At 34.0% G+C, this 16,050-nt stretch overlaps 1 protein-coding gene across 4 annotated transcripts in view; it reads left to right on the forward strand.

Moving 5' to 3' along the window:
* Positions 1-6,058, forward strand: part of TFEC (transcription factor EC) — a 191,632-nt gene extending 185,574 nt beyond the window's left edge. For all 4 annotated transcript variants that reach the window (XM_019743198.2, XM_074315689.1, XM_019743199.2 and 1 more), the window contains 2 exons: positions 460-607; positions 1,478-6,058. In XM_019743198.2, the coding sequence (XP_019598757.2) occupies positions 460-607; positions 1,478-1,858 (529 nt within the window). In that variant the 3' untranslated portion in view covers positions 1,859-6,058. The remainder of the gene's footprint in view (positions 1-459; positions 608-1,477) is intronic.
* The last annotated feature ends 9,992 nt before the right edge of the window (positions 6,059-16,050 follow it).

A 16,050-nucleotide genomic window follows, 5' to 3' on the forward strand; every position in this document is an offset into this window, starting at 1 on the left:
TAGAAGCATAAAAGCAACCTTATTAGAAAGTAGGTTAAAAGATTGGTACATTTAAAATGATCTTAAAAAATTTAGGCTTAAATCCTCAGTAATGTACATTTCCTAGTTCATTAATGCAGAAATACCTCACATAGATTTTAATCTTGGAGTTAATAATAAAAGCAATTTTCACTAAAAATATAAAAACTGTAATGGTAGAATCATGATATTGCATTTAGCTCTCCCACTAAAAGTCACTTTATTACTTTCTTTTGACACTTATTTTCATTCTGGGATTAATTTTACTATATAAGGGCTTCTTAACTATTCTATTAAAATTTCTATTCAGAAGCAATAATATCTAAAAGTGAATAATAGTCATGTAAATCATTATTTCATATTAATGTAAAAGATTTTGTAAGTTCTTATGAATTCTGCTGACATGCACAATTGTGAAAAGGTTATCTCTCCATTCTACAGTGATATGCGCTGGAACAAAGGAACAATTCTAAAAGCATCAGTGGAGTACATCAAGTGGCTACAAAAAGAACAACAGAGAGCCCGAGAATTAGAACACAGACAGAAGAAATTAGAGCAGGCTAACAGGCGGCTTCGACTCCGGATTCAGGTTTTTATAATAATGTTGCCATAAATATGACTAACCCGTCATAAGTTTTATTCATTGGTCTCATTTATTTTTTTCTTATTAACAATAATTTTTCCTTCTGAAGGATAATTTTATTGCCTTTTAGAAGTTCATCAATTGGGTTGTTTCAATTAGGTTTTGATTAGGAATTTAGGATCAACATGACTTTAAAAATATATAATGAATGACAACACTAACTGCAAAATGCAGAAAATAGAACTAATTTTATATAAACCCAAACAATATTTTTTCAGCCAAAAAAAATAATAAAGTAGAACATTTGTTTCTCTAGATAATATTGGATACTACATTCTCCCTTCCTCCTTTTATTTCTTTAGTAACGTTGCTACGGATTTCATTGCCTCAAGGCATATTGTGATGGTTTATATTAAGTCACTCCTTGTCTGTTCATGTGACACAAAATATCAAAATATGGGTTTTCATAACTCTCAAGATTTTTATGTAAGCATGCTTATTGCCAGGTAAAGTACCTACTTTGTTTCCATGAAATGGTCCTACAGTGAGACATTAATCTGGAAGAATAAATGGAAGATTTTGCACTATTTCCAGATGTCTGCATTGTAGTCTGAATCACAATGGGACTGTTACATCTCAGGTATTCCTTTAAAGCACATTGGGAGGAGAAGTTTTTTAAAATCTGCGTATTATTCTAAGGGTTATTTTTCAGGCAATAGAAACACACCAGATGTTATTATTTGCAAGAATATTTATAATCTGTATTACTCTTCATTTTGAATAAATTTTAATACCGTGGTTCTATTTCTGATTTATTCTCTAGAGTTAAGTCTACTTTCCAAGTCATTATTTAATTATTCTTGTTTTAAATTGCAGGAACTAGAAATACAGGCTCGTGCTCATGGTCTGCCAACATTAGCTTCACTTGGCACGGCTGATTTAGGTGCGCATGTCACCAAACCACAGACCCATCTTGAGCAGAATTCAGTGGACTATTGCCAACAACTGACTCTGTCTCAGGGAACAAGCCCTGAGCTCTGTGATGAAGCGATGGCCTTCTCTGATCCTTTGTCACACTTCACAGATTTATCATTTAGTGCTGCTTTGAAAGAGGAACAAAGATTGGATGACATGCTACTGAATGACACAATATCTCCTTTTGGAACAGATCCTCTGCTATCTGCTACTTCCCCTGCAGTTTCCAAAGAGAGCAGTAGGAGAAGTAGTTTTAGCTCAGATGATGGTGATGAGTTATAAAAAATAAACTCGCTCAACTCATCAACTAGGAACCAATTCTATGCTGGTGCTATGCAGTTATATTATGTGTTTTATGTATTGCTTTGGCTTCATTTTTCTGGAAAGAATATATTCGTAAAAAAACAAATTTATTAAAAACAACAGAAGAATGAATTCACAGGAAGAAGAAATATGGTGTTGAAGAATTATTGAGGGCTAAAAACATTTTTTTCCTCTTTGACTGCAGAGTTCAGATCTACTTAAATTTTGTTTTCCTAGAAAGAGGTACAAACATAAGAAATAGCTCTTCACTTGATGATGTATTATTGGAACTATTGCAAAGAGTAAACCTACTGAAATCTACAACCTTTTCTTAGTTATTCACTTCCATCTCCTTACTATTCAACTCTTAAAACATTACATTTCCAGAATTAATATCAACAGGTCTGATGGTTCATTTCTCCACTTTCTCCACTGTCTGGTAGCCATGTTGTCTAAAGTTCAATTTTATATGGGGAAATAATAAAAGGATAGATTATCTGTCACTTGTAATTGAAAAGTGAATCTACAATAAAAATTTAAAAAATTTCCACAATGAAATATAAGAAATTTATTAAAAATTTTGATTTCTAAAATTAGGCTCCAATTTCTTTAGTCAGTTTAATTACACAAATTCTAAAAGCATCTTTATATATTTATGAAGACATGCTCTGTTCAGAAAAAGGAACACATTGAATATTTTCCTCAAGAATATGGACTAGAATTTTAAACATACCCCTACACACATGCACACAATGCAGGTAGAATGTATTCTTTTTTTTAATTCCTTCACTCTTCTGATTTTCTATTCTGCATCAGAAATCACATTCCAAATTCTCTTTCTTTATCAAGATGTGATGTTAATCAAGGTAAGCAAATTAACTATAAAATGTCCTGCTAGGATAATTGGTCAGGTATTTAAAAAACTGTGTCCAATATTGGATGTCAATTAATTAGTTTTGCTCCAACTTGACAGAATATTGAAAATTGGACTGCCAACTGACAAAACAATTCATAAAACAGAAACTTTTATTACATTCAGCTCTGAGTTAAAGTTCTCTTCCCATAAGTCCTTAGAGTACACTATGATTTTTTTGCTAGCTTTGTTAGCATTTATTAAACATATTTATGTTTATGATATTTTACTCAAATTTCCTCTTTTGAGCTTGTTTTAGGATTGGGAGTTGCTCTCTGCTGGCTCTCCATGAGTTGTCCTTTCATCAATGAGTATTTATAGAGTGATATTCAAAATTGCCGTAGGTCCTGTGAAAATGTCAACCAAACAAGCCAGATATGGTCTTATTCCTTGGGGAGTTCACAAGACTACATGAGAAACAAAGCAAAAGATAAAAACCATATAGAATTAAAGTCTACGTGCAGCAAAATAAGGTATAAATACAGAAAGTCAGAGAAAATGAAAATGAACGAGGTTTGGAGAATCACAAAAGTCTATAGGAAGAGCAGAATTTAACTTCTTTTACAATTATAAATTGGGTGAAAGGAATGGAAGATAGAGGAATAATATCAACTAAACGATAAAAATGAGAATAAGTTGAGACATGTATTAATGGGACGCTCATTAGAAATAGAACATTCATCTGGCAGTCCTAGAAGATGCCTGTTGGGGAGTTCTGGAAAATAATATTGGCAACAGACTGTGAAAGCCCTTGAAAACTAGGATGAAATGACATAGTAGAAATAGAATGTTTTATTAGGAGAGAGAAGCCTAAAAGTTAAAATGCTTCTGTATATTACTAACATTACTGAGACATAATTTTTAATGAATATTAACTTGGTGATAAATTTTTCAGAGTGTTTTAAGTATTACTCATATGGAAAATACATCATCACAAAATATGAGACTAATGCTGATGAAAGTGGGAAAATATTCAATTTTTATGGTATAATAATTCTCTCAGGCTTAGCTTATAGCCTTAGCTTGGAGTTTGGAGAATTAAAATAATTTTCATTGTTTGACATGGAAAAAAATAATTCTTAATTTATAGGAATAGTCATTAAAACCAGATAGATAAATTCACCTGTAATATGTCATGTGTAAAAGAGCAATAAGATATACTTCCTCAAGAATTTTTGGGAGAACATTATATACGTTTAACTTTCTAGAAAAATTCCACTTTACTACCTGAGTTGATAATTTAACTTAACATTACAAATTATAGAGCAGGAATGTACTTTTGGATCCATGAAAAACACATCATTCTAGGTAGGGGCTAATTTCAGATCTCATATTATCCATTCTCTTTTCTTCATATGCTGAGAGGACTTGCACTGATGATGTCATTACCCCATCATCATTTTCCATTCTGTTAAAATATTACAACCCAGGTATGAAACCCATTCCTTATATTCTTAGCTAATTGTAAGGACTTGACACAGGATGGTAGAGTCGGGACAAAAGAGATCTAGAAAGGGAACTAAGTATTTGTTGTTATTCTCATAATAGCTATAAGGGGATTGTATTAGGTTGGTGCAAAAGTGATTGCGATTTTGCAATTGTTTTTAACCTTTTAAAACGCAATTACTTTTGCACCAACCTAATAAAATGGGTCATAAATTTTTAAAGAGTAAAGAGTGGTGCTGTGTCACAAAAGTTACAGACCCTCTCCCCAGAAAAATACAGAATTGTATATATAGTCAAAGACTTGTATGCACCAAGAGGTGTCAAGGACTTCCTGAATATCTCCTTGGATCCCAGGTGAAGAATTCCTGCTTCAGGTCTGTTACTTTAATAGATAGAATTGTAGCGATGTATCTATCAAGAGATAAGTGTGTAGTTGATGTTACATATAGCAATGGAGGAGGGAGCCCTAGTTATCTCAATGTCATTATCCTAACTTCAATAGTGATGAGGTTGCATAGGAAAATGAAAGTTTACCAAACACTTTATTCCTTTCTAAAAATGTGTAAACATTTTTGACACCCTCTATCTACCATATGTGTGTGTGTGTGTGTGTGTGTGTATGTGTATATATATATATATATATATATATATATATATATATATATATACACTTCTGGCTACATATTTATGTCATATATTTATGGAGCAGTTTCTCCGTGACTATTGGATGTTGTAAACATCTGACAATAACATTTTAAAATGTTGTTCCATCTAATATTTTTCTCTATATTAGCATATTGGCTACTTTTTCCTAGATTCACATTAAGCAACCTTATCTACTCCCAATTATCTTAAAATAACAAGGGCCACCTATGAATAGATATAGATCTTCATAATTTTTTCTTTGTATTCTTCTCAAACTTTTCCCATAACTGAAGAATATATAAACAGACCACATTTCCTCAGTTTATAGACATAATATCAATACCTATAGCTTTCTTTATGTGGGTATAAAAGCTCTAAGTAATAAATAGCCAGTTGAGCTGAGGACATTGAGAAATAGCCTTCCTCCTTTTTTAGCTCATTTTTTTCCACTCACACTACTGTAAATAAAATATTTAATAGCTCTTATTTTTTAAAAAATAGACACAATGAGTTTCTTGATTTGGTTTGCTCACTTACCTTTATGTCAGTGGAGAAGTTAGATTTCACAATGTAAAAGAGAATACTTTTTTCCTTTGTTTTGATAGTTTGATATTGGTATATTCTTGTACTTCAAGGTATTATGAAAATACTTCATGCTGTTCTGATATTGTGAATTTTGACATTCAAATAAATAAATGGTATAACTGAGTAATTCAGTGTTTTTACAGTGTATCTAGGCTGATAACTTACTGACCTCATGCTGTCTAAGATGTAGATGAAAACTGGAATCAACTAATCATTTTGCTGTGTTATTAGCATAAGGTCAACAACCTCGGTTTCTTGAAAACACCTGAAGGATTAACTTTTGCTTTGGTAATGATAGTGGCACTGCCTGTGTGCTCCATGGAATTACACCATTTGCCACCCCCCGCCCACCCCAGTGCCATGCATTTTGAAAAGTATGACAATTTGAGTTAGTGTAAGTCATACATAAAGAAATTGCATTATATTTACTGAATAAATACTAAACACATTTAGAGTGTTGCTGATATAATGTATGATATGAACTTCCTGTAATCATCATGTATTGAATTATGAATAGTTTATCATTTGTATGATTTTAAATTTGTAAACAAAGAAATTATTCAAAAATGATAAAAATAGTTTTAAAAGTTTTTTTCTGTTCTACATTTTTCTGTGAGATTCATAGAGAATTTGAGTATGTAAGAAATTATCAGAAAACAGTTATTCTGATTTTTAAAAACTTCCGCTGGATTCAACCAATTTAACGATGAAATACCACTATCTGCTCCTTTATACATAAAGGGAACTTTTTATCTTCTTGTAAACAGATTTGTGTATTTATTTCTACATATCCAAATGATTTCTATTGTGTTTTCTATTGATGAAATCCTCAGTAAAATGTGTTTTTCCACATTTATCCAGTAGTCTTCAAGAATAAAAAACAAATACTTTTTATGTTTGCAATGCTACCTCTCTCATTCCTGCACTACTATTTTATTTTTAAAATTCTGTATTTTCAATTTTTATTTTCCACAGAAATAAATTTTATTTGTGTGTTATTTAAAGCTGGTGGCTATATATAACAAACAAGATAGAAAATATGCAAAGGAAAGGGGAGACTGTTATTTTGCTGAAAAAATTATTTATAATCAGGAAATTACATATTATCCTTTGATATATGACTACTAAAGTTTAAAACCTAAGTAAATTCAGGATCTTATTTAATAGCATTGCAATTGCTTATGGCATACAAGGCTAAAATTAATTCAACTATTTAATCTTAATAATAACAATGTAGTTTAAAATCTTTGACTTTAATAGTATTTTATATATATATATATATGAATAGCTGAAGTAATATTCCTATAATTTAATCTAACATTGGTTAAATCAAGAAAACATTGTTAGTGTAATAAGGCTGTAGAATTTGTAATTATTGCTATTTTTCATTTTTAATAACAAAGTAATGTATCTTATTTTCTAATATATATATGAATCTTTGTATGCATACTTTTTAAAATATACCACTATTTTCTTTGCTTATGTTAAATGTAGTTATTGAATATTTTCACCTACTTTTTGTGATGCCTTAGTATATAGACCATGCTGGAAAACACAGAGTGGGGACTAATCTGAAGGATAGTTAACAGCCATGAGACTTCACAACTGACAACTGCTCACCACATAACCCACTCTGAAAACGATGATCCACTATTTCCCTATTAATGAAAATAACTGTTACATTCTTTAATATAGTCTCCTGCCATCTGTTTCTCCATGCTGTTATGGTTTTGATTTATGGAAAATATTTATCAAAATGTTGCAAAATTGCTAACAGGCATAATTGTAGCTGTGAAGTCACTAAGAAACTCTGCAAATCTTTTAATATACTACATGGTCCCCAGACAATCTAGGATAAATAGAATACTGTATTTTAATATGTAAAACATTTTAAAGCTGCTAATTGGTATTGACTAGACATATCCCTTGATAATGAAATGAATAAGGATTTCAGTTAAATGTTAAGACTTTCTAATATTTAATACCATGTTTATGAATCTTTTTCTACAGACTTCCTTCAAAATTAATAAAACAGTACAGCTCTGAGTTGACTATAAAAGATGGTATTGTTTTTTAAAAAAGTTATAACAATTTTCTTAAAGCATTATCAGTACCAAAAAACTACTAATCAACATAATTTCTGTGTGGAAAGGAATAACCAATCTAATATAGATAAAAATAAGTCAGGATGATTTTTTCTGACACTATTCAAATTGAAAAGATGGATGACTGAATGGATTTTATACTTAATTATTTATTGTGTGTCTATGTACATGCATGGTGTATTTGGGTATAGACCCGTGTGCCCATGTGGGAGCTTATAAAATGGTTTTCTAACATCTGATATTAGAAAGGTCTCTAAATGTAAGAATATGTTATTCTTTATTTGAACCTATGCCTAGGCATCATTTCAAGCTATCCCTAAATCTTGAAACACACACACACACACACACACCTTAGTTTAGTCAAAAATATGGAAAAGATAAAGTTGTAACAGGTTTTAATATTTTTGTTAAAATAAGTGATATATGCAGCTATAAAACATTTAGTTACAACATAAGCATTGATTTTATTGACCATCAGAAGGAATATTAAAACCCACCTAAAAATTTGTTGTTACTAACACCTGCAGAGTTCTAGCTATGGGTGGTTAAGTGGTAAAATACAATAAGGCTTACTGGGTAAGTAATGGATACCCATCATGTTAAATATATATCATTTTCATTAATTGACACCATAAGACAAGAGTACAACATTCTAGATGGTGATGATTTTGATAAGATTGACCACATTGTGGTTAAGTATATAATTCACGTAATAAGAAAAAGGTGCCTGCAGGCTATTGTTCCTAGCATGGATTAAAATTTACATATTGCTTCTCCTTATGTCAAAACATCTGGTGCCTGCAAATGCTAACATATCCTTAAAAAGTTTCACAAGCTGGGAAAAGTGGATTGGAAACATTGCATGTGAGTCATTCAAGCATTATAATAGAATAAGAGCTATGTTCAGAAAAAATTGAATTGCTACAAACAATACTGTAGTCGAGATTATATTTATCTGCTTACACAAGTGAAAGGTGATGCTGTATATATCTGTGGAGAAAAATAACGTTTGGGTTATATGGTTATCTCTTGAAAAATACTTTTGTATAATTATAGGGAACAAGCAGTCCCCTAAGTCCTTCAGGATTTTACAATCACTCTATGTTCAAAGAAGTATATAGTTGTATAAAACCCATTCCGATATTCCTCAGGATTGGAAGAGGGGGCTACCTGACATTTTATTCATTCTGGAATTAAATTCCTATTTATTCATTGGTAAATATAAAAGTAGATTTGACCTTTACTACACGGGTCCCAAAATTAATAAAGATAGTCAGTCCTTGCAACTTCTATCCTAATGTTGCCTTCTGTTCTTTAATCTAACAAGGATACTTCAATATTTTCCTATTTTAAGGCTTTTCCTCACCACCCCGGTCAACAGCTATCATCATCATGGTCCTTGGTAGCCACGCAGCTAGCTGCTTTAATTCTATCTTTGTATTGCTGTTTTTTATAGCCATGCATAGATTACCTTCCTCACTAGACGGGCATTGGAAGCCAACATTATGCCTTAGCTTTCTCTATATCCCTCATGACTTAACAGTGTCTTGCTTACTGTGCTGTTTCCTTAAAAAATGGTGACGTGATGGTTAATTGTAGGTAAGGGAAGTGTGAGGTGGCAAATTCTTCAGATAATGAAATGGTGCTCACTCAAGGCTGTGACCATTTATTGCAATGCATCTCTTCCAGTCTTTCTTCACTACCTCTTTTAATTGAAGCAAGTATTTGTGTTTTCTTTTGGCTTATCTAAGTAAAAATCATATCAAATATTGCAACACTGGATGTAGAGAAGTCTTCTACTCTAGAATGTATCCATTAATTCGTTCACCGTTTCATTAATAAGTATCCCCCAAAGAACAATGTTCATTACTGAGGGGAATATAAAAGATGATCTTTCAATAGAGTGTGGTAAGTGCTATCCTGGCAGAATTAAGGGTGGCATGGAAGCCCAAATGAGGGCATCTGGACTAGTCTCAGGGAAACTGAGACCTAAGGCAGAGTAGGGGCTAGCCTGGTGCAAGATGGGAGATGAGAGAGAGCAGGCAGAGGATTCTTCAAGCAGAGGCAACCAGTGGATTTACTATTACTAATTCAGGAGGCTCAGCAATGCTTTCATTACATGGAATGCAACTCTTTGGGGTCAGAAATTTAGATTAGGAAAGACAAGGGCTACCAGATTAAAACATATCTTAAAGTCTTACTAATTAAAACTCTGCAGTGTGGGACATGAATGAACAGACAGTCTAATGGACAGAAATAAGCCTAAATACATGTTGGAATTAAACAAAAGAGAACTGCAAAGCAGTTCGATAAATGGTTTTGGAGTTATTATATACCAAATGCCACCTATGTGATAATTATGGTACATCCATAAAATGGAATACTATGATCCCTGAAATGAGAAATGAAGGGAAAAAGAACTCCGTGTTCTGACATGGAGAGTTCTCTGTAGACAGTGTTTTACTTATTAATATATGGTATTGAGTTGTATATATAGAATAGTCTCTTTTGGGTGATAAGGAAAGATAGGGATATGTATTAGGTTGGTGCAAAAGTAATTGTGGTTTAAAAGATTAAAAATAATTGCAAAAACTGCAATTACTTTTGCACCAACCTAATACTTACATTTGATATATATGCAAAAATAAACCATTGACAGATATACAAAAGCCTAATAACTATATTAAAGAGGGAGCAGACATGAGAATATTTTCACTAAATAGCTTTTTGTTCTTTTAAAAATTTTTGCAGCATATAAATGTTTTATTCAAAGAAAAAAAAAATTAATCCATGGTTTATACTGCAGTCCCCCCTTATTCAATTTCGCTTTTTGCAGTTTCGGTTACCTGCAGTCAACCATTGTCAAAAATATTATATGGAAACTTCCAGAAATAAACGATTCATAAGTTTTAAATTATACACTCTTCTGAGTAGGTGACGAATCTCGCATCGGCCAGCTCCATCTGACCCAGAAGTGAATCATCTCTTTTCTGGCATCTCCATACTGTGTATGTTCCTGCAGTCAGTCACTTAGTAGCCGTCTCAGATATCAGATCTGCTGTCACAGTACAGCAGCACTTGTGTTCATGTCACCCCTATTTTACTTAGTGAAGGCCCCAAAGCTCGAGTAGTGATGCTGGCAGTTTGGATATGCCAAAGAAAAGCCGTATCATGCTTCCTTTAAGTGAAAAGATTAAGGCTCTCAACTTAATAAAGTATTTTATCATCTCATACCATCATCATGAGAAGAAGTGTGGGTACAATATGCTATTTTGAAAGAGAGACCACATTCATATAACTTTTATTACAGTATATTGTTCTTATTGTCCCATGTATTATTAGTTATTGCTGTTAATCTCTTACTGGGCCTAATTAGTAAATTAAACTGGTTCATAGGTATTGTATGCATGTACAGGAAAGAACATAGTATACCTAGGGTTCAGAACTGTTTGTGGTTTCAGGCGTCTGCAGGAGGTCTTGGGATGTGTCCTCAGCACATAGGGAGGACTACTGTATTAATAGTTTATTGCTCCAGTTTTATTGTTCCATTCTCTTCATTCACCAGTAGTACTTTCTGCCATCTTGTCTTTCAAGTCACTGCAGCCAGTGACAGTTCTAATTTCCTTGTTCGAAGACAAGAAAGGCAGAAGAAGCAAATGAAAGTGGAATTTTTGCACTTATTTTTTTCTGAGGATTAGAAGTAAGTAGGTCTCCACCCTGACACAAACATTACCTTTAGGAGACCTGTGGTGGGCAGAATGATGCCCCCCCACCACCACCAAAGAGTCCATATCCGAATCCCTGAAGCTTGGGAGCACCTTACATGGCAAATGGGACTTTGTGAATGTGGTTAAATTAAGTATCTTATTTGAGAGATTATCTATGTGGTCACAATCTAATTTTATGGGTCCTTAAAGAGACAGAGCCTTTTCGCCTGTGGTCAGAAGGATTTCTGACTTTAGGATTCAAGATAGCCAACACTGTACTGAATGGAGACAGGAGAAGTTGTGTAACTTGTCACAATCACAGAACTAGACTTAACATTATAATACCAGGTCAACTGATTTCAGATCAGTGTGTTGTTACCCAGATTGTAAGACCCCTTGCTAGCTACAAAAGTAGCTGACATAGTGTTTGCAACACATTTATTTCTTCAACAAAGGTTTATGGGAAGAATAGTCCTTAGAATTTGTCAGTAGATGAAGGAGTACACAGTAAAGAATTAGTTCAAGATTTTACACCTTAAAGATGAGAAAGATCATAATACCTGTATAGACTGGGGCTTGAAAATCATCCAGTTTAGACTGGTGTGGGTGATATGCAGTTTATTAGAGGGTACAGTGGAATAGTGATAGTTTTGCAGACTACTGAAGAGAGCATCAAGGAGATGCAGACTGCTTATAGTAGATTTGGTATTCAAAACCAGGAGAAAAGTGGGGTCTCAGAAAAGGCAAACACAGAAAAAGAATGATACAGGGGTTAAGAATAAAATGAGTAAAAGAGGAGGGAGAAAGAAAACAAGGGAAGAAAAAAAGGAAAGGAAGTAAAAAAGGGGAGAAGAAGGAACAGGATGAAAAAGAAGAGGATGAAGATAAATCACCTCAGTGTAAAAATTCTGGATTTTTACTCATAAAAAAGAAAGGAAGAATGTTGAAGTTTGAATGACAATTTTTGCTTTTCAAATTGTATTCTTCACTCTAGAGCCTATTGTTATTAGCCACTCTTTTGAAGTAACCCCACTCACTGTGGTATTTTTCCAGATAGATCATATTCATTTAGATGATAAGAAAATGCAAAAGGTCTTAAAGACTTTCAGATTAGATTCTAATAAAGTATTTGAGATATTTGTAATATTTGAAAGCCTCACAATATTTGCAATCAGACAAAGTTAAAGTCTCTGTTCTGCAGTTTAAGGGCTGCATAACCTTGAGGATTCACTTAACCTCTCTGTGCATCATTTTCCTCAGGTGTAAAACATGAACGAACTTAATAAGCACCATATTGTTAGTGGGGATTAAATGAGAGAATGTGCGTAAAGAATTTAGCACAATCCCTTACGTATGTTTAGATAGCACCCACTATATATAGCTAGAGTAACTATTATCAAGGTGCTTCTCTCTGTTGTTGTTTCCTAACAAATATGAGGGGTGATAAAAAAACACGGTGAATGTTTAAATTTAAAAAAAAAAATTATTACAGTAAAAAAACATATTGCCATTTATCGCCCTCAAAATACTCCCCCTTGCTTTGAAGGCACTTATCCCATCATTCTTGCCACTTTCTGAAGCAGTTCTGGAAGTCCTCTTCTGTGAGTGTCTTTAGTTGCACTGTCATGGCCGCCTCAATGTCCTGAATCAGTTTGACTTTGGGGAAGAGCCAGAAGTTGCACGGTGCCAGATCCAGTGAATAAGGTGGATGAGGACACATCATAATGTTTTGATGTGATAGAAATTGCTATACTAGAAGTAATGTGTGACATGGAATGATGTCATGATGGAGGATGATTTACGGCACACTTTAAAACAACCTCTCTGACATCTGACTGACTGCACTGAACAAGTTGAAAGTTGTCAAACACGTTACTAAGGTTTGATGCACTGCTTTGGTATTAAAGATCTCTGCCTTTCCCTTGGATGGCACTTGGCAGTAGTATTTACTGTATTTTGTGATCACACCTTGTATGTATTCATTTAATTTTCAGGTAATATATTTGGTGGCATACTATTATTGTTTCTATTATACATCCCAGCATTTCTTCCTGTCTATCTATCCATTCATCTAATTCATTCATCAAACAACTTCCTTATTACAGAAAGAATTTAAAGTGTGTAGGATTATACCATTTTCAAGGTGCTTTCCCATACAATAGCTCATTTATACATTGTGTGTATCCAAAATCTCAGCATAAAAGTGATGAATGACTGGCCTTAGATCACATAACCCAGATCATAGCTTCTCATTCTAAGTTATTTGCTCTTTCTATCACAAAAGGTAGTGTTGGTACTTTGTTAGCAATTATAATAGACATGAAGACATTGTACTAAATAAGATCAAGACCCAGCCAGCATTAGCTTAGATTTAAATAGGGAATAATAGTAAAAATTATTTTAAAGAAATGATATAATGTTCTGAAGTACTATTAGTCCTATGAAGAAAACAAAGGATGATAATAAGACAGGGATGAGAGTGGAGATGTATGATTTGAACACATGATTGGTGACAGAATCACAGACTAGGTGACATTGACAGGGATCACAGAGCTATAATGTACAAGCTGCACAAAGGACCAGGCCAGGCAGAAGCGAGAACAGATGTTTAGAAAATCTCACTGTGGAAACAACTTCATCTTTCTGAGGAACAGAAAGGGCAGGATGCTGTGCTGTAGAGGAACAGGAAGCATTATTAGAAGATGTCACTATAGAAACAGGTGGAATTTTCTAGTTCTGCAGATATCACCTGCATATCTTCCTGCTACAGCTTAATCTTCCAAACTGGTCTCATAAGAGGACATGTCTGTTTGGATTTACTTGTGGGCTAGAATTATGGCCATGTGTATCCGGCAATATTATACAAATATACGAAGACTACATTATTACCAGTTAGGATATAAGAGATGACTCAAGAGTATTAGAAGGCACTTACCACAAATATGTCAAAAGAATACCCCAAAACATTTGAGTGCTGGCAGCAGCATTGAATGTCTTCTGCAGCGGTAGAGTCCCGGCCTCCCCCATGGGAAGCAGGTGTGTCCATTTGGTAAAACTTCCATCCCGAGTTCCAAGCATGGGTTCTTGCAGTCGGGACTGATTCAGGCAACCCAGGAGCACAACTGGTTCATGGCTTTTCCTCGACATCACAATTCGTTCAAGAATGGTAAAGCTCAGGAAGCTCAGGATCTTTGTTTATAGTTTTGCAAAGTGATTTGCTTGCCATCTCTCCATGTTTGTGAACAGGGCGGCACGTGGGACCAGTTAATGCTGGCTGCCGTCTCGTCACCTGGCAGGAAAGTCAGCCTGAGAACAAAGCTGACATATGTGGGGAAGGAGGAGGTCTGAGATTCCAGAGAAACACTACTGGAGTGCTAGCGGGGTCCCACGCAATACTGCCCTATCACTTGTCGTTTTAAGTTCTGTTGTTAAAAACATCTCCTTTAATGTTTCAACCAGTTTGGGTGGGAAATTCTGTGACTAGCAGGTGGAAACAGCTAATACACGCACCAGAATAGAGGAACCTCACCTTTTGACGGACGTAGCCGAGTGTACGTCCCAGTCACCTGCGGAGCTGCAGAGCAGGAGTCCCATGTGTTGATGTTTAAGGTGGGAGCACAACAGCCAGGGACTCTCCATTCGAGCTCTTCACGGGCATCTCAGAATCGTTCACATATTGAGATCTCCAGTTTCCATGTCTTGGACTCGTAATGAATGTATTATATTCCTTAACTTGAGACCCATGCTTGAGAAAACTAGGTGTCAGAGAGACTGCTCTTCTTCCTCTTAAAACACAGCAGAATTCAGTCACACTTCTTTTTTGCATTCTCCCTTAATCTGAGTAGATTCTTTCTCCTATTGGTGAAAATAACTTGATGTATGTCATTTAAAAAATTGCTCACTTGACATTCACAGACATGCAAGGAATTCTGAATGAAACATGAACAGGATCACTGTGAAGATATAGCTTCTTCCATTTATTCATTCGTCAAACATCTCATGATTTCTTGCCAGCTGTCTGATATTTGAATTCCATCGTGGTTGACAGAAATAAAAAAGCAGAAACAAAAACAAAAACAAACAAACAAACAAACAAAAAACAGGAGAGTTTCCATCCTTAAAGAGCTCATTGGTGGAGAAGAGGAACCAGTAGACTCACGACTGCACACAGGATCACACAGGATGCCCTAGGAACTGGACAGGCGATCAGAGAGGGTTTTTGACTGAAGTGGCTCTTGCCCTGAGTCTATGATAGGTGCCGCTATTCCAAAGCACTGTAAGCAGTTTCTTAACGTTTTTAGTAAATCATTTATTTTGTTTTTTAAAGGAAATTAGAGTTTATCATTTTTAAAAAGAGTTTATAGCTAAATATATAAAAATAATATAAACAATATATGAAAAGAGAAATATGCATTTATACATTAGTCCTAACTTTTAAAATAATATACAAATATTATGTATTAGTGAAAATATATACAATAAAATGTAGGTATGGACACTCATATTCCCCCCATGTAAAGAAAGATTTCTTTTAATATTTTTATCCTACCTTCATCAAGTCTGTTGATGCATGTGTATGCAGGTGTGTAATGTGTGACTCTGTACATAACATGTATACGATTGGTATTTGCAAAAACTAAGATCACATTATAGTTTACTTTTCCACTTACTGTGTTGGGATATCTTGTTCTCATGGAAGTCTTCTACATTGTTACAATGGCTTCATAAGACTATATTGTGAAGATGTAACTGATTTAATATCCCCCATTG

Source organism: Rhinolophus sinicus, linkage group LG11 (assembly GCF_036562045.2).
Source record: "Rhinolophus sinicus isolate RSC01 linkage group LG11, ASM3656204v1, whole genome shotgun sequence".
NCBI classification, from domain to species: domain Eukaryota; kingdom Metazoa; phylum Chordata; class Mammalia; order Chiroptera; family Rhinolophidae; genus Rhinolophus; species Rhinolophus sinicus.